This window comes from Limulus polyphemus, unplaced genomic scaffold (assembly GCF_000517525.1).
Source record: "Limulus polyphemus unplaced genomic scaffold, Limulus_polyphemus-2.1.2 Scaffold86, whole genome shotgun sequence".
In the NCBI taxonomy this organism is placed as follows: Eukaryota; Metazoa; Arthropoda; class Merostomata; order Xiphosura; family Limulidae; genus Limulus; species Limulus polyphemus.
Genome location: NW_013665696.1, coordinates 156,711 through 177,696, shown reverse-complemented (window position 1 = coordinate 177,696; position 20,986 = coordinate 156,711). Strand labels below are relative to the sequence as shown.

The window sequence follows — 20,986 nt, the reverse complement described above, 5'->3', positions numbered from 1 at the left end:
ATATTTAAAGTATTATATATTCAACTCCAAACACGATATTGAAAGTACTATATATTCAACCCCAACACGATATTTAAAGTATTATATATTCAACCCCCAACACGATATTGAAAGTACTATATATTTAACACCAACATGATATTAAAAGTACTGTACATTCAATCCCAACACGATATTGAAAGTACTTTATATTCAACTCCAACACGATATTGAAAGTACTATATATATATATATATATATATTCAACGCCCAACACGATATTTAAAGTATTATATGTTCAACCCCAACACGGTATTGAAAGTACTATATATTTAACTCCAACACGATATTAAAAGTGCTGTATATTCAATCTCAATACGATATTGAAAGTACTTTATATCCAACCCCAACATGATGAAATATACATCGTTATCGTCAAAGTACAGAAAACTGAAGAGACAGTTGATTTTTAAACTGTCATTTTTTATAAGTTCGACTTCGATTATCTTTAATCACCAGCTTTGGATATTGCAGAATTCAAGTATTTGGATCTTCAAATTGGTTCTATCATATCATATTTCAACACATCAAATATACCCCAACCCTAGAGTTCGGAATCAGTTCAATACAAATTTTATTGTTTGGTTTGTTTGTTTAAGAACAAAGCTAAACAATGGATTTTATGCACTTTGTCCACACCAGAAATCGAATCTTGAATTTTAGCTTGTCACTGAGTCACTGGAAAAGCGTACATTTTCTTCACCTTTTGATACCATATATACTTTTACAGTCTTAACTTAAAGCTAAGTTTTCAAATAAACAAGGATAGTTAACATTATTGTCAGTAATTTACTATAAACAACGCACACAATGAAGAAGAATTAAAAACACGAAAAACGGGGGGGGGAGCTATATTTGGTTGTATATTTGATACAATAAAAAATAAATGTGAAACCCAACTTATTATACCATTTACCACTTGTCATTGAGTAATATCGTTTTGGGGAATTCCAGACCTCATCAGTAAACCTGGAAGAATACAACTTGGCTTCACATAGTGGCGGACTGTATATGTATGTATGGGACTTACAATATGATACATATATATATATATATGAAGTTTTCAGCTTTACTTTGGCCATAGTATTTTTACTGCGGTTAATTTGATAGGGTATAGTAGTTTCATATTATAAATTCAAAGAATATCTCTCAGTAATGTATAATTTTCTGATAAAGCTTGTGATAAAAACATATTCCAATTAACGAGATATACAATGTAATCATTTTAAATATTTAGGTTAAAAGAAACAGTATTTTTCATATTAAAGTTTTCAAACACTGTAATAATATTGCAGTTTTGAGTACAAACAAAAGATTTAAGTTTTACGACTAGTATAATAGTGTTATGTCCTTAGACAAACATCATATTAAATTAGAATAAACGTACATAGAATTCATCCAGTAGCGTTTCAGATGGTTCTTTCACATGATAAGGAAGATTCAGGATGAAGAGCATAGAAAAATCTATTGGTAATTTACCGGTTTCAATCAGTGTTTTTCCATAGAGGAAGGCTGGATTGGTGCCGACGATGGAAAGTGTTTCCACAAATAACTGTCTGCAGAAGTTAGGACTTTTCATTAATAAAAATGAACGATTACAGTCAAAGTTTCTATAATAATTGAACAGTGTTATCAACCAGAACAACAAATATTGGAACAAGAATTAGTCAGCCACGGGATTAGTGGCTTTTCAAATAGGCAATGCTTGCTAATAAAGGTCACATTAGTTAAATAAAATTCATTTACCAAAGTTGCTAATAAAAGTTCAGTAACGCTTTGCTGATTGTTTAATTTTGGCTTTTTTCGAAGAATTGGGGGAATTTCTTTCACCGAAACTAAACAAGTCAGCAAAGTGCTACTGATCTTTTGCTCGTAATTTAGGTAATTAAATTATATTTAAAATTTAACGCTCTACTGTGTAATTTTGACATCTCCGTTAACTCTGATTAATTTTGGACCAATAAGAACGAGACTTTCACCTAAATAGCAAACTGTTTTTGTGTATTTATTCTAAAAGAAGTTTGAGGCGTTAAAATATGTGTCGCTATATCTATTTAAAGATTGTAGGAGTACTATAAAAAGTTTGTATTAATATAAAAATTATTACGATGAAAAGTAATACACATTTTGTAATTAATATTTCTGTGTATTATAATTGTAAAAGTGCATGAATAAATTGAAATACAGGGTCATATTCTAGTACATTCATGACTTAGCTGATCAAGTTTGGTACTGTTATTTTATTCCAGAAGACGTGTATTTCATATTAATTTTGTGAGTAGTGTCACGAGTTTATATTCAAATATGTATGTTGTCTAGAACAGTAAATATTTCGAAAAGGAAAGAAATAAGAGTTTCAAAGTTTCTTATGTGTCAGTGCATTACTATGGTGCACGTAAACTAATAAAATTCATTTTTATAATAACTTTAACCAGAAGAGCTGAAAATATTGGCTGTAAGAGATCTAAAATACTGGGAGGTAATACGTTTTAGTGCAGCACGTTGACTTCTTGTATTCGGTGTAAACTTCACTAAAGAAGGAGAAGTAAATATGTATTTATGCAGTTTTTTTACGATTGTTGATCTAGAACCTTCTTTACCTAACTGCAGCATTTCAACAAATGCAGATGTGGTAAGCTTGATGCTTTGTGTCAGTAAGTGTTAATTAAACTGGTGATAAACTTTCATACTTATAGTGCTTGAAAATATACTTGAGCACCAACTGACTTGTGCCATCAAGTGTTCATTAAACTAGTGACAGACTTTCATATTTTACAATGCTTGAAAATAAGTGTAAGCACTAACTGATTTGTGTCATTAAGTGTTAATTGAACTGGTGATAGACTTTCATATTTATAGTGCTTGAAAATAAGTGTAAGCACTAACTGATTTGTGGCATAAAGTGTTCATTAAATTAGTGATAGACTTTCATATTTATAGTGCTTGAAAATAAGTGTAAACACTAACTGATTTGTGCCATTAAGTGTTAATTAAACTGGTGATATCCAATGTGGTTTTGCTCTTAAACAAACATAATACGTTGGCAAAGGAAGAAAGCTTGAATAAGCTGTGAAATATTGAAGTTGAAAGGAAATAGTTTAATTAGTTTTTACGTGGAAATGAAAGAAGTCCGAATAAAATGTGAGCTATTAAAGCTTTAAAGAAACAGTTTACTTGCGTGGATAATAAAGTGAGCCCGAATATGGTATGAGCCTTTAAAGTTGTAAAGAAATTACTCTCTGAAGTTTCAGTGCTAGGTTTTTGCATGATATACTAAGGGCAAACTGACCTGTATGATATTTTCTCTTCCGTAACAATGATGTAAGCTGTATTATACAACATTACCTTTTTTGCTGTTCAACGTATAAACTAACAATGATGTGAGCTGTATTGTATACCATTACCTTTCTATCATATTCAACACATTAATCTAACTTCAATATATATTTATTGATTTATTATATTTTTGCATAAGTTCACAATATTATTCATTAATTACCTTATGTATTGCTTACGTCATAACAGTTTAGTTTTTGTGTTATTAGCCAAATTATCATATTTCTTTCCCTTACATCTATTTTTACTACTAGATTGGTAAACTCATGCAAGATCTGGTCATATTCTATGACAATGAACCGTACAGCAAGGCTTTCTTTGAGCTTGCTGTTGCAAGGAAGTTCCTGGAGCTTGTGCGTGCCGTCTCAACACTGGGCTACGACGAGATTGACGAGGTTTATAAAACCTACATTGAAGGGCAGGGACACGGTGGTTATCTTAGTTTATAAGTTGAATAGCAAAAAAGGTAATGTTGTATAATACAGTTTACATCATTGTTAGTTTATAAGTTGAATAGCAAAAGGTAATGTTGTATAATACAGCTTACATCATTGTTAGTTTATAAGTTGAATAGCAAAAAGGTAATGTTGTATAATACAGCTTACATCATCATATAGTAAGAATGGGACGGATATACAATACATGCAGTACAACCAAGTAATAAATATTCAAAAGTATTTGAGAGACACCCTTGGACGATAAACAAACCACATACAAAATTATAAATCATAAAACCACTTGAGGAATTTAGCTGAGCAGATAGATACAGTATTGGCCAAAATGTTTGCATACTGTTCTATATTGATGTTATTGTCTATATGCATAGAGTAGTTATTGACTAAATGCCCGAGTAGTAACAGAGAAGGTAGCGTATGATTGGACATACATGTACGAGTTGTTATTCTGGTATGTTTAAATTGTTTTGAGCAGTTGTTCGTCAAAACACACATACACACCTGTTTTGTATAAAAGGATGGGCTTTTGGTATCATCTTTTCCGAAACAGATCAACGCTTTATTCAGACAATTTCTCTGTACTTATTGTAGAGTCATGCCTCGTCACGCGCCAAATTGTTCGAATGTCTAGAAATGGTATGAAGCAAACGGACATTGCCAGAACAGTAGGGTACCCCTTGTGTACTGTATCTAGAATCATGAAACGTCATCGGACTACAGGAAACATTGTTCCAGGAAAGTCTACTGGTAGATGACGAAAAACTACTGTCCGAATTAACAGTGTTTTTATCAGGTTAACACGTCAAGGTCGAAAGAAGTCTTGCAACATCTCACGACAGGAATGACATGAACACATTCATTCCAGGGTATCCAGGAGAACAATGAATAGACTGACAAAACAAGGTTATTTTGCAATAAGAGCTATATGTAAACCGATATTAACCAGAATTTACCGCCGTCAGCGTCTTACTTGGACAAGACAGCATGCCAACTTACAGTTAGGACACTGGCGACATGTCATATTTTCAGATGAGTCTTGTTTCCAGCTTGTTAAAGCTGATGATAGGGTTTGTGTTTGTCGTTTGCCTGGAGAACAGATGAGTGAAGACTGTATTTTCCACAGGGAACATACAGGAAGTGGTGCAGAACATGCTTGGGTAGCTATTCATTATGGTGGAAAAACTGCTCTTCATATTTTTCAGAGAAACGTGAATGGCGCATCCTGTAAGCGCTACATGCAAAATATATTTCTGCCATATGCTAGAGAACGATTTGGAAATAACTTTGTGTTCCAGAATGACAATGCCATTGCCCACAGTGTGCGTATTGTACAGGATCATCTCGACCAGGAGAACGTTACAAGATTACCATGGCCAGCAAAGTCTCCAGATTGTAATCCCATTGAGAATTGTTGGCCAGAACTTTGCCGGAAAACTGCTAACCGCGACCCTAAACCAGCTGTTGTAGCTGGGTTGCAGCACCTTCTAGTGACAAATTAGGATGAAATCATGGTGGATTACATCAATAACCTCATCGACAGCATGCCACGCCGCTTTGCGGAGGTTATTAGAGCTCGAGGAGGACCAGCCGAGTACTGAATGCTTAATATGAACTGATATAAAATTACAGATGTTATTTATAATAATTGAATGGTATATTTTGTCATTATATATGTTTTGGTAAGGTTTTGTTGTGATAGGTGAAATGCTGAATTACACATCTTTGTACAGGTGTCTGATAAAATTGTTTGTTGTTCTAATAAATCGTTTATGATGTCCATAGAACCTGTCTCATTATACAAATTACACATGTAGATGTTTAATATGATATGTATTTCTCAATTTGAGAGTGTTAGGTTTATTTATATTCCATTTTGATAATAATAATCTTATTTGTTACAAAATATGTAAACATTTTGGCCAAGACTGTACACAAAATTCACAAAACTACAACTTTCTCAATTTCATTGACCTACTGATATTGTTGAACGTTTCTAGCTATGTAACAAACAGACTTACCATAGTTATAAGTGTACCAAATAGAACAATAGTACAGGTAGCATGTGCTAGAGCTAGCGTGAAGTAGTTAATCAAATTAATTAACTAATTTATCAACCCCTAGTATATGAACACAACCACAACTTACACTACATCACCCAAATGACATTGTATACTGTAGAGTGTGTGCCATCACATGTAAATGATAAGAATGCACACCACACACACATATATACCATTATTTGCACATATCATAATATTATAGCACACAACCAACACTGATTATATACATACAGGATATCAACACAAATGAATGAATGATACATGAGATCATGTAACCTTGTATGAAAAAAGTACATGAACAAATGGAAAAAATATTTAAACAAGTTGAAAGTGTAGGAATAGGTGCACCAAAAAGTGAGGAATCAGGGTAGGAATGGGCATGTTGTAATAAAACTTCCTCTGTATATCCTCACAAAGGGGGCGTGTCCAACACCACTTTGCTTATCATGGCTGGGATACGACTTTTTGCAGATCTATTTCGGGATGGTTCTGGTGCCCCAAATGGATCCATATTTTTTGTTTTCCAATGTCATTAAGTACAAAAAATATCCGATCTGTACACATCTTTATGGTCTGAGTGTAAGAATGTTTTTCGTGAGTCGGAAAGGGCTGTTACATACCCTTCCAAAAATCTGGCAATTTTCAATGACATCACACTAAAGGACAAATAATTACAAAATATAGTTCTGATACACGCCGTTTAACCGCAACTTTATATTGGCACTCTTTGTCAAGCGAACTGCCAATTGGCGTATTCAAAATCGTGTTAATATAACATACCTAACCCTCTGTAACACACATTTCTGTTTACGCTACGAGTTGATTTCTAATGCAGTAGGAATTAACTCACCTCTTTCACTGATGCCTTAAAGCCATAAATATCGAACAGGTAGTGTGCATGACGCAGATCAGCTGTTTTATTCATAACGTTTTTGTGAGAAAAGCTGAAACTAAGGGAGTAATGAGATACTACATCGCTGATGATGTGAAATTTCTTCTCAATCTTCTTTTCTTCCTTCAAATGTAGTGTACGGCTGTTAGATAGAATTGTAGAAGATGGACGTTATTATATGTATTGGTAAATAATGAAATTTTGAGTTTTCCTTGTTATCCAGAATTCTGAATATTTATGTCAAGATCAGAAAAAAATACATATTTACTAAAAGAAAACGGCATATTTTTATTTTTTATTTGATCTAGCTAACACAAGCTAGAGTTAAAATAAGCAACACTTTAAATTATTAGGTCATCATTATAATTACACTTGATATATATATATATATATTACTTACTTCAGAGACAGTTCAGTAGTTTGCCCGTTCGTCAAAGAAGGGGAAAAGAGTACTTCTCCTTCACCAACTACGTGCTCAATAACGTAGTTGTAACGATCTCCTCGGATGTTGTAATGATAAATGGCATTTGAGTGAATGGGATACTGAAACGTCAAAATATGATTGAGAAAAATTCTTGAGTCAAAATATTGAAAAATGTATTTTACACTGATATCGTAATATTCAATATAATTTAATGCAAATCTGATCAGTTTATGTTTAAAACTATCATGCTTTGTTTTTGTTAATTTCGTTGTTACTTCCGATGTTTTAAAATACTTTGTGAAGTGACTTTAAATATGTTTCAAACAAAATGTTTTATGAACAAGCAGGTATATTCTGAAATCTTTGTATTGAAAAAGAGAAAAGCATAAAAACTGGTATGATATTAAAGTCGTAAATGAAAATTTATTTGATAATTAAATATCCTATGATAATATTAAAAGTTATGGTCTAAAGGCACGCGTTACATACAAATATAAGAGATTCATAATTTCAGCCTTACATATTCTTAGCCATTGGAACGTATATTTATGTGTGTGTGTATATATATATTTGCCTTATATCACCTGTTAACTCTTTTTCATGATATATATATATTTACTGGCTAGTCACATCATTAGGACCTATTTACCCTTTCAAACTTTAGCCTAATTTGAGCTGTAGATGCATATTAGGTTAATAACTTGATGTGTCAGGTGGTACTCGCAACATTATAAATCACTAGGACATTGGTACTTGCATATTTTTACAGTAGAAATAACCGCAAGGCGTGGCAAAATAATGAAAAAAGGTTCAAAAATGTTAAAAACACACGTATATAAAAAAAAAAAAAAAGTTAATTGCACATTTACAGTCAGTCTAACAACTATGCGGAAAGCCACAGTGGCCAAGACAGTTTCATGGGTAGGCTGCTCCAAGACATTAGTCATTAGAGTTAATTAATCAGCAACAGAAAAAGTTGAATAAAATATTTGATGAGAGAGGGAATTGTGATCACAAACTCGTAGTGACAGAAAGAGGAGAAGACGGATTTGGAGAATTGTATATTTGTAATTAAGCACAAAGCTAAACAATGGGCTATCTGTACTCTGCCCACCACGGGTATCGAAACTCGGATTCTAGCATTGTAAGTCCACAGACATAGCGCTGTGCCACTGGGGGGGGGGCTGGTTTGGAGAAAACCACACGAAACATTCAATACTTCTTGAATGATCTCCACTGTCCATGCCTTTGATGATGAAGTCATGGTTTGGGGCATGACACACTCGAGGTCCTTTAGAAAGTAGAATGAATGCTTCAGCTTACCTTTTCATTATTTCTGATATTATACATTCAGCAATGTTTCACGTGTTCCATGATGTGGATGGATACTTCCAAGACGATAATGGTTCCATCTTCTCTCCCCATGACTTTAACGGGTTTAGGTTATCTTTTACCTTAATGACAGTCATGACATGACGTGCAATATAATCCACGAGGTATTCTGAAGATCTTTTCCCCATTCAGCCGTATATATTTTACGCAATTTATGGAGGAAAGTAGAAAAGGGATCGTGATAGCGAATTCATCTTTTAAGTTCATCTCACAGATGCTTAATTGGATTGAGATCCGGGTTTTGGTGGCCATGTGAGATGCTTGAAGTTTCCATCGTGTTTCTCTTAAGTCTAAGTCCTAATAAAATAAGCCAGCAAGTATATATATATATATATATGTGTGTGTGTGTATGAAATGCATCTAAACCTATATATTTATACAACAAAACACACTTTTTGTTATACATATGTGTATCTACCTACCTACCTACCTATCTGTCTGTCTGATATTTACAGAGTGACACACAGGTTATAAATTTTACTTGATAATTTATATTTCAATGGTAATTTCCACGAGTTATGATGAGATAAAGGAACACACGTTATTTTTTATTTTGCACTTAAAATATGCATCAAAAATGCAAAAATCTCAAAATGAACAATTTCAACAGTAGACAAGGACAAATCTGTAAGACATTTACTATGAAGTGATTTGAAAAATTCGGGTTGTTAATATATTTGGAACATTGTATATAAGTCTTTCAGGGGAAAAATAAATAAATAAAAAGCATTTACGCACTGTTTTCTTGCTTTCACAGTTGACACACTTGTATCCTTTGACACTGATGTAGTACCTATAAGGCCTGTCAGTGCAGTGTTCGTAGTTTCTGGACTTGGTGACATTCAGTACATTGTTATTATGAGGAGTTAGGTAGTAAGGCTCGGAACTTATTTTGTACATAGTTTCACATTTCCCACCAATTCCATCCTAATACAAGAAACATTTAATAACTTTTACTAAGTTTAATTCTACTAATTGTCTAAATATGTTTACTTTTACACGTGAAGAATGAAAACATTCTGAAATTTTCTAACAACGTTTTTTATTAAGATTTCACTACTGAAGGACCAAGATACATTTGAGTTATCTGGTGTACTGAGCTGGAATAGGTCAAATATACATTGATGCTTTTAAACCATTTTTGTGATCAACAAACAACTTGTATTTTTATTTTCATATATAGTAAAAGCTAGAAAAACTAATATGCTATTTTATATTATAAAATGTAATTAATTACAGTAGGAAAAACTAGCAAATTCATTTCTCTGTTATATCAGTCTTGCCATGAAGTATATCAATCATTCTTACATTTGAACAATGTTCTTCTGTGATAAACCAAACTTGTCCAACCAACACTATTCTACAATATATCCATTTCTCTCATTGTTCAACAATTATATTGTAAGAGGTCAAACATTTTCAACTTATCCAGCCAATCTTAATATTGAAAAACCTAAACATTAGTTACCCTATTAAAAACAACAATAATAAAAACTATTCTATGACATAATCGATATAAACTTCATAAGCCAGCGAAGCATTGAAAACCAATAGGTCTGAAGTTCATGATCAAAATTAAATTAATTGCAAATGTTGTTGTTGAAGTTTTCCATATTCTTCAACATTTGACTCCTTCTGATTCAAAATCAGAGAGTTGTTGAAATAGTATTTCAGATCTATCTTTTGTCTCTTACAAGTCGCTGCCCAAGAAGCCTTTCGTTAATATTAGTATTCATCAGTTGCATTGTACGATGAGAGATAAAAAATACTCTGAAACGTCATTCATATATATATATATCATCATCATCATCACTACCTCATAGCGGACATGATGACAAGGACAGTCTCATTGTGAACGTTTTGGATTTGTACTAATTTCATTATTGCTATATAGTGTTGATTTGATCGCCTATTTACAATTAATGTATATTAGAGTATTAGGGTAGTACATGAAAATTTACGTTTAAAATGCCGAAAGTCGGCAAAGCCTGTTGAGTAGCGACTTGTAGCAGACAAAGGACAGATCAGATATTTTTTTACACGCTTCTGATTGTAAATTCGAACTGAATAAATTATAAAGAAACGTAAAAAAACAAAATTGCAGTTTTCATTATTTTTATCACAAATTTTAGGCCTGTTCGATAATATGCTGAATGTTATTCCCATCCTTATTGACTGCAGTTTTCATTATTTTTATCACAAATTTTAGGCCTGTTCGATAATATGCTGAATGTTATTCCCATCCTTATTGACTGCAGTTTTCATTATTTTTATCACAAATTTTAGGCCTGTTCGATAATATGCTGAATGTTATTCCCATCCTTATTGACTCTCAGACTTTCAGTTTATTTCTTCTTCTAACTCGATGACGATGAAGGAACCCACTTTGAGACTAATAATGGTTGGAGACGGCTTGAATGGGTAATGAAGATGATGATGACAAAACGTTGTACATTTGCTGTTATGTTAAACTTATATTAAAGTTTTTCTTCATTACCCATTCAAGCCGTCTCCAACCATTATTCTTCTTCTGACATTGAATTACGTAGTTTATTATCTGTTGTTTTTTTTGCGATTAAATGACAGATTAGTGCTGTTGTATTAATATAGAAAAGTATTTCAATAGTAATTAACACGAATGGTTATTTTTTGCTCACCTCCATTACACGGTAGTACTGACTTTCTGGATTTGGCTTGGTGAATCGATTCGGATTCTGGATGTTGATGGGATTATCTTGCTCAAAATCTAAGTGAAAAATACTCATGAAACCCTTCTTAATGTTGACTGCCCATTCAGGCTCATCCCTGCTCACTTCAAACTTGACGATCTAAAGATAAACCCGCGTGGAAGTTTAATACGATTCATTATTCCATTTTGTTTATAAAAAAGAATGTAAAGTAAAATGTTTCATATAAGGTGTTAAGTTAGAACATAGTATTTATCAGGATCAAGTTAAAAAAACGTTAAAATTAGGTGTAATGAAGGCAGCTAAAATATGCATTGTAAATGCTGATAATAGAGTAACAATAAATACCAGGTGAAAACAGATTCTCATATCTTACATAACCCACTATATGATGAAAAAAAGGGAACATTTAAGAATGGTAACTTACACGACCCTTGTGAAAGTAGATTTTGAAGGGTTTAGTAATAGGTTTTGTCAATGCCTCTTCTGACAGGAACTGATATTGAGAATGTTCAAAGTCTTCCATACGTTTGTTCACTATATCAACATTGAAGTGGTTAAACTAAAGAAAAGAAAATGAGAGACATAATCCATGAACCTAACATTATTTATAAAGAAAAACTTCGGAAACAAGAATAAGTAACACTAGAGAGCAGATTTGGATTGGTGAAGAAAAAAATCCTTCTGGTAAATGTACTTTTATGGCGACGATTTAACTAAAGTATACAGTCAACTGATTATTGTAATTCGAAAAACTATTAGATGAATATTGATACAAATTAGGTAGATTCGATTATTAATTTTGAATTTTTATCGTTGAAGAATTGCACAATTCTTTATATAAGCTCTTTATTACCAATATAAGTTAATAATGTTGTAAGTATGTTTATGAACATGATTCAAGAAAAAATAAATAAATTATTGATCAAGAAAAATAATTAGTTTTAAAACTTAAGTGAGTTTTATCATTTTATGATTTATCAATTTCTCATTTTATCTCAACAATTTATCATTTCTTCCTATGTTCTTTTAGCACAAGAAAAAAAATGATAATTTAAAAATAATTACCTTATTAACAATCTAATGACCAAATCATTAATAATTCTCCAGCTGTTATTGAAAAATGAAAAAAGGTTGAATAAACGTTTATACCTTCACGACACTGTAATCTGAATATGACTGAATAACCACTTCAGAATCGAAAACCAGTCCGGAGTGTTGGGGCGATGCCCCAGGAAAACCACTTGTCATCCGGCCATAGTAATGGTAGTGATACTCCGTGCCTTCAACGTACCCTGCAAGAAATGGTTTCTTCACCTTACTATGATTTTGTCGGATTAGTCGTACAAGTTACTCATGAGCTAAACCTATTCTGAACTGTCAACTTGTAGATAAAATGTTTAGATTAAACTCACAACAATTTTATCTTGGAATATTGTGTTTAAGTTCGAGTAGGAGATGACATTGGATGAGTATTTCATAATGACACATTCTTCTTAACCTAAATGAGTTTTTAACAAGCAATTACTTAAATCAGGGAAGTCCAACCTTTTACCTTTGGAGGACCAGGGTTGTAGAGAACGGAAACATTGAGGACCAGAATTTATTATTACCGGAATAGGACGTTCCAACTAAAATGTATCTGTGAGGGCATTTTTAATGCCTAAACATGAACTTTATTGTGTGACTTATAATGAGTACTAGTGGAGTCACGTATGGCCTAACTGTTGCCAGATGAACCACGCTGTTTTAAGCACTCTCATCAATGGAAAATAGTAATAGCTAGATAACAGAGTCGTATTTAAACACATACGTCTTTTATGGAACAACTTTTAATTATTCATATTTAAGAACTAAAATTTAAAAAAAAAATAGGATGACTATGCATGACAACAATTTCTACCGGAAAGAAAAACAGTATATTTACTGTTGATTATATATTCAAATATATATAAAATAGTTGCTTATAATTGAAACACATCTTTAAAGTGAATAGAATACTTGGTTCACTAATTATTCAGCGTAGAAATTATTTTTATTAGAGTTGTTTAAAAAAATCTATTTTGCTCCATAATGCTACTTTTACTGTCGTCATCTCTTTGTTTTTTTATGAATTCGAAAAAACAACAACAAAATATTGGCTTTAATAAGCTCCCATTTCAACTGTAAGCACAGCAACAGGTAAATACTCCAAAATTACACTAATTAAATCAGTTTAAACGCAATTGAAAAAGAAAACTTACCTCGAACACTGGTGAAACCTCCTGTGGAGCGAAAAATAACAAAATATTAAAACCTGACTGAGTTTGTAATTCAACATTTAAAATACACGTATTAGTAAAGCATTCTTTTTGATTTAAAACATAAATTAACGTTTATTGAAGTGTGTCAATTAATAAGCAAAACTGTTTAAGCACCGGCATTCTCTGTTTAAATGTGCTCTTACAAATACCTCTGTATAATAACTCAGTAACACTTATCAAATATTGTAAAAATCTCTTCCAAAATCGTCTTCATGTTGTTTTAGTATTTGAGAATTTAGAAAATTATTATCATGAAGTATAATAAAGAGGTATATTTGTATTGACTGGTTATATTGACCGGTTATATTATCGATATATATATATATATCAAGCCAGCCTGTAAAATATTTTTAGATTCATCACTCACCGATGAAAGCCAAAGCACTGAGGAGAAAGTACAGCCGCATCATGAGAGACCAGTTCAGCATTTACAAAGTGGGGGTGTTTTTATATAGTTTTAACACAGCCATCTTCTTACGTCATTAACACTAAAACCCAATGAAAACGTTCCACAGACACCAGTTAGCCTATTAAAAACAAGAGTTTGTTCTCATGCCAAAGTTTCATGAGACCTCAAGATAACCTTTCACGTGTTTCTAGATAAACAGACTTCTAGAATTATTTTTATAAGCTCGTGATATTAGACAAGTTAAATGCGCCAGAGCTTAAGCTAAAAGAATTGAATAATGTATACAATGAACAAGTAACATTACGTCATATTGAACTTTCACGTCAGACAAAATATTGCGTTTCATTTAATAATAAGCAAGAAAGTGAAAAGTACATAAGACAAAATAAAAAGCAATTATTTATTTGCTATCCGTATTTTTCTTCTTGGTTTATGATGTGTACATTTTTTTTACCTATAGAATCGAGAAAGAAGTAGATAAACGCGTGCTTTATTTGACAATATGCCTATTAAAATATGGCCAAAGCCTCTTACGCTTTTATATGCATAGTATAAAATAACAATATTGATATAATATTTTTAAATTAGAATTGTCGTTTTCATTCAGACATCAGAGTTTTTTTGTTTTTTCATTTCGAAAAGATGCTCACATAACGGTTTTAAGTGTTTCTGACACAGATAAAAATGCAAACATCATTTTAGAGCGTTTGTACAGATATTAACAATGTCAATACTCGAGTTTGTAGTGTCGGCTGGAAATGTCATACCTAAAACTAAATATATTTTGTAACATTAATAACTGACATACTAATTTGACAGATACATTTCCAGCCGGCTGGAAATGTCTCATATAAATATATATAACTAATTGTTGTAACAAGTATATTTCCAGCCGGCTGGAAATGTCTCATATAAGTATAATGAATTAACGGATATATATCCAATTGACACTACGAACTCGGGTGTTGTCATTAGGTCCTCCATCAATGATAGACTTATATGTTAAGAAAGCCATCGCATGTTTGTAGGCCTGTACGAGGGGAAACTTCTATTATTTCGGTATTTGTCTACAACAGATACACTCCTTCTTTAACTTTCATCATCAGTAATAACGCTGTAGTGACAATATGTACACCAGTTTACTGTCCAAAAACATTGATGATCAGAAAGCTATTGTAAAAGTGTCTCCCTTCTAGTTACCTTTTATTCTTTAATACAAAACTTAGGTAAGTGTAACTTAAGGATATTACTATAGTGAAATTTAGTAATTTTTCTTATAACAACAAAAGTATAACAAATATTGTACACTAACTTGTATGAAAGCTAATTTAATCCATACATATTTCAGCTTTATAAATATCAAAGGTTATTATGCTGTCAATATCTTGTCTTGTAAGAAACTTCAAAGATACTGAAATAGACTTTCTAGTTTGTTTGTCCATTTTGTATAAATACTTGTTGTTCTCATGGAGTGATCATGTGACTAACAAATGTAAAAGTATTATATTACAGAGCTCATTCGATCTGTTTTATACATGTGTATAAAAATAATCATATCTACAGTGGGGGTCAGACAATTTTGATTTCAAATGTTTTGTATAACTTCTAAAATAAAGAAACTTGGATTACTTATGTTTCATTTATGATATTCTACTTAAGCAAGTATATAAGATAGTCTGTAATTCAGTGTAATCATGTTGGATTTATATAATGTGAAAGATAATATCATTTATTGCAAGAAACAACAGTTGAAATATTTTGTCACTAACTTTTTTTATTGTTATCATAGTTAATTTGTTTATTTCTTCAAAGATATGATATTTGATAACTCTTGGTTAAAGTGTGGTTCTCTATAGTATCTCAGAAAGTTTCGTTGATAATTATGACTCTTTAATTAATTATAGATTGAACAATAAATTTATTCACCCTTGTCAACATTGATCTCATGAACTAGCATGTTACAAGAATAATGTGTTTGAGTAAGATCGTCGATTTTACACCGTTTGTTCTTCATTAGTTGTAAAATAGGATACACTTGTTTATCATATATATTAATAAGCTTTGGTTTAATTTATTTATTCAATTACTTTTCATTATGAACTATAGTGTTTAAGTAAGTATCAAAATGAGAAATCTGTTCACATAAATTCTACCATTCTGAATTTGATAAAACAAAGAGAATCTTATCAGATAATATATCAATACCATGATAATCAAATCGATACGTAAACAATAAAGTTTTTTGTTTTGTAATTAAGCACAAAGCTACACAATGGGCTATCTGCGCTCTGCCCACCACGGGTATCGAAACCCGGATTCTAGCGTTGTAAGTCCGCAGACATACCGCTGTGCCACTGAGGGGCTTGTTTGTTTGTTTTTAATTATGCACAAAGCTACACAAGGGCTATCTGTGCTCTGCCCACCACGGGTATCGAAACCCGGATTCTAGCGTTGTAAGTCCGCAGACATACCGCTGTGCCACTGGGGGGCTAAACAATAAAGAGGGGATATTATTAACACATGCAGCACGGATTACACTATCCCGTCCTTCTAGATGAAAATCTTGTTCAGTTAGGCTCTCTACAGCAACACTAATGTTTGAAATCCACTGTTTAAATTCCTCCCATTCTGTTGAAGAAAAAGTGATACTTTCCTTGGTTGGATATAGTTTTTCTTTTCCAAAGTCCTTGAACTGTCGAATATGAATATTCAAATTATTTTCATAAGTTGATAGAGTGATGTAACGACCATTCTCAATAGGATAGGCACGAGATGATTCAGGTGCTTCTTCACGTTGTATAATAGTAGAGGAACCTAACTGTCGTTTTTTATGTTTTAGTGGTTCTTCTTTCCTGCTGGATTTGATTTTTCTAACCATTTCATTATCTTCAACAGCATTTCTTTTATTTACTACAGTTTAAAATATAAAATAGTATATAATTAGTAAATCACGTCAACATTATTTATTACAATGACTATGACTGAAAATAATCATCACTATGTCAAATAAGCATAGAAATTAGAATTATAAACAAAGAAATGTACACTATCCTATCCAAAGTCATGGGACTCACCTCTTATTGCGGGAAAATGGGTGTGACGACGAAATATGCAAATAGTTTGGCTTATAAAGGTGATCAGCGATTCACTAGGAAGTCATTTCGAACTTGTACACCAAACGATGAGTACATGGAAAGAGCTAACAGAATTTCAGAGGGGAACGATAGTTGGATGTCATTTGGTGAAAATGTATGTACGTGCTATTTCGTAAAAATTAAACATTCCCAGGTCGACAATTGGCATCGTGCTGAAGAAATGGAAGTCCACAGGTGACAATGAGCCCAAGAAGGTATAAAATACTGACTGACAGGGGCCGACGCGCCTTAAGAAGGCTGGTTACCTCATCTCGCTGTCAGCCCCTAAAGAATTTGTGTTTGGAGATGCGAGCGGTCACAGACAATCCTATAAATGTTTCCTCGACACGTCGAGAGCATACCATAAATTTTCACAGAAGAGCTGCAGCCCACATGCCGTTGAAAATAAAAAAAAATACACACCGTCGATTGGCATGAGGCAAAGCACACCGATCCTGAACCGTGGATCAATGTCGGTCCTGTGGTGCGACGAATCACGCTACACGTTCTTCCAGTCTGATGGACGTGTTTGGGTATGGAGGATGCCTGGAGAACGCTTATTACCTCAGTGTGTTGTCCCAACAGTGAAGTTTGGAGATGGTATCATAGTTTGGGGATGTTTCTCGTGGTTTGGACTAGGTCCACTGGTCGCAGTGCATGGATCCATGAATGATGAGTCTTACATTGATGTTCTGAACAATTCTGTTTGACCTTCATTGTGGCAATTTTATGGTATCGGCCCTTACAACATGATAACGCTCCGTGTCACAAATGAAGGATTGTGAATGCGTGGTTTGAAGAGAATAACATTGGAATATTGCAGTGGCTAGCACAGAGCCCTGACCTCAACTCGATAGAACATTTTTGGGATGAACTGGGATGCAGAATTAGAGCTAGGCCAAAATGGCCCTCTTCAGTAATGGAGCTTACTAATGCTTTAAAGGAGGAGTGGAACACAATACCACTAGCTCTCTACCAGAAACTAGCAGACACTCTTCCACGATACATTGAAGCAGTCATTAAGGCCAAAGATGGGCCAATATGCTATTAATATATTGGAATAAAAGGCATCTTTTATTCATAACTACCCGTGTTCCATGAATTTTGGTAGAATAGTGTATGTAACGATATAGTTACGGTTAAAGGCTGGTTCTTCATTCTTTCTTCTATGTAGTAGAACTGCATCATTTTGAATTATTAGTGGTGAAAGGGCTGATATTTATATATGAAATGTTACCCAGATTTGACTGAACTTTGGACTGTTTGGTACAGACAGAAGTTCCAAATGTCTGAACTTGTAACAGAGCTTATCAACACTAATCAGAAACAGTTAACTCTGTCAACATTAGAGTACATAATTATTTGTGTTGTGTAATGTATTCTCACACATTTTACATGTTTTCGACAGTTTTGTCTTCGAATGCTACGCGTCAGGTGACCACGTGACGATCGCGTAAAAATTGTTCAGTGTCAACTCTATTAGTTAACACTAACGGTCATAAAGTTTTCTAAATTTGATCAAGCTGAGCAGTGGACTTGAATATCAAAACACGTGACACATGTCAGGAAGCAAACGTATACGGTTGGTAATCTGACTGGATAGAGAGGTAATAACAGTAATTATTATTTACATGGATACTTTATATTTAACTGACTTATAAAACAAAACATGAAATAATTGTCCCTTCAGGATATATAACTACATTAATTTTGATTGTTACAGTAACATTAATTAATAATTGTTTCGTATCCAATATTTGTAATTTTTGAGTCTCTGTAGAAAAGGAACATGTAATGAACAAAGGCCGTTGACTAAATTCACAATCCCACACACTGTATATGTGACCATGTGACAGCCTCCTATCAATAATTTGTTTTGACGTCGCAATCTAATCTGTTTGTGAATAACCTTTGTAATTACTAAAGGTCAATGTCCAGATTTTACGTTTGTGAAGTAAAGTTAAACAGACATCAGCTCATTAGATTTTTGAACTTGATAGAAAAAGGAGAAAACAACGTGTAGAAACTTGTAGTCCTATTTGTGTTGTTTATGGAGATGTATTTTATTTACATAGTCATATGATTGAACATTTAGATATTCCACAGTTACTATATCACTGGGTCCTTGGTATTATCCAAAATAGGCATAATATATTCCAGATGAGGATTCGGACAGAAGATGGTGAAGATGAAGGATATTCTTCTTGTAAAGAAAACTATTTTGTTTAAATATATGAATATTTAAAGGTCCTTTTTATAGGATTGTTTGTTTGTTCAGATTAAAGATTCGAATGTCTAACATGATATAGTACTTTGTAGAATCTCAGAAACATAGTTTGTTTGTTTGTAATTAAGCACAAAGCTGCACAATGAGCTATCTGTGCTCTGCCCACCACGGGTATCGTAACCCGGTTTCTAGCATTGTAAGTTCGCAGACATACCGCTGTGCTACTGCGGGGGGGGGGGGCTTTTTAGGACCATCACATTGTGTGAAGAGAGAAAGTTATTATTATTGCACATATTGCCTCTACTGATAAAAAGTTTCTTACTTTTTATATTTACAGTAAACATCACCATTAATTATTGTCATGTGTGACCACGTGATAGTCTTTGACACAAGTTCGAGACCATATGGGTCTATGAGCTAATATCAATGTTTTGTGAACTTTTAATTGTTTGTTTGAAGTTAAGCACAAAGCTACACAATGGGCTATCTGTGCTCTGCCCACCACGGGTATCGAAACCCGGTGTCTAGCGTTGTAAGTTCCAAGACATACCGCTGTGTCACTTGGGGCGAACTTTTAATAGAAAATGGATAAAAGTGAATAATCTATGGAAAATGGTAAGTTGTGCTATTTTATACATTAGTAAACTAATGCAAAATAAACTTTTCCAACACAGATGAACCGTTCAATGTAGTGTTATGTCAGCGTTCACTGTTTCAAAAACATTATATTTCATATAATAGTTATTGTCACACGTGTAGAATAAAGCTTTCATTTTATTCTAAGTCGACAGTCCGACAGTATGTCAGGCACGGTATGCTTTAATTAATGTTTTGTCATTGATAATTACATTTTAGAAACGCACAGTTTAATTAAATACAAAAATTGTATTTCACCTATATGCATTACTACATATTTACAATTTTGTAAATACATAGATCGCGACAGTGTATTATAATTTACTTTTATTTTAATAACATTTTCCTGTAAACATGAAATATATTGTAAATAGATAGTGAAAATGTGTTATAATTAACTCTTATTTTAATAAAAGCTTCCCCGTAAATATAAATGTCGCACGTTTAAGTAGAACTTTCATTATATTTTAAGCGGACTGAAACACTCTGACAGTTTTTGGAACACAGTATGTAATAATCGTGGGCTGGGTAATAAACTATTCATTTAAACGTTATCTAAAGAACTTTCAAATTTCAGTATTTAAAGTATAATATACATATGTAGAGTTCATTATTGAATATTATAATTACGGTTTATTTGAATATATTTAGCGATCTGTAAAAGTGAATATTAATTAGAGTTTATTGTTATTATAGTAACAGATGTTAAGCTTGTATAATAATATATGACAAACACTGAATTGTATAATTAATGTTACCTAAAACATTAATCACTTGGTTTAAAATGTATGGCCCTTGGACTAGCTAGCCAGTTATTGTGAAATAGACTTGGTCATTCTAATCCTATGGTTTTTTCTAATTTTGTATATTTTCTTGACCAAGACAGTCAATGGCACTTTGGATTATCACGCTTTATGAAATCGAACTGGTGTGTTGCTCTACTTCTACATTGTTTGTTTGTTTTGGAATTTCGCGCAAAGCTACACGAGGGC

At 32.8% G+C, this 20,986-nt stretch overlaps 1 protein-coding gene across 1 annotated transcript in view; it reads right to left on the bottom strand.

Moving 5' to 3' along the window:
- The window catches only part of LOC106468136 (vitellogenin-6-like), a 46,232-nt gene extending 32,218 nt beyond the window's left edge, over positions 1-14,014 (bottom strand). Inside the window, exons 1-10 of the mRNA XM_022397211.1 lie at positions 13,956-14,014; positions 13,529-13,549; positions 12,438-12,580; positions 11,713-11,847; positions 11,256-11,426; positions 9,337-9,525; positions 7,183-7,325; positions 6,734-6,924; positions 3,329-3,392; positions 1,427-1,595 (exon numbers count right to left, since the gene is read on the bottom strand). Coding sequence (XP_022252919.1) covers positions 1,427-1,595; positions 3,329-3,392; positions 6,734-6,924; positions 7,183-7,325; positions 9,337-9,525; positions 11,256-11,426; positions 11,713-11,847; positions 12,438-12,580; positions 13,529-13,549; positions 13,956-13,998 — 1,269 coding nt within the window. The 5' untranslated portion in view covers positions 13,999-14,014. The remainder of the gene's footprint in view (positions 1-1,426; positions 1,596-3,328; positions 3,393-6,733; positions 6,925-7,182; positions 7,326-9,336; positions 9,526-11,255; positions 11,427-11,712; positions 11,848-12,437; positions 12,581-13,528; positions 13,550-13,955) is intronic.
- Between the last annotated feature and the right edge of the window lie 6,972 nt (positions 14,015-20,986).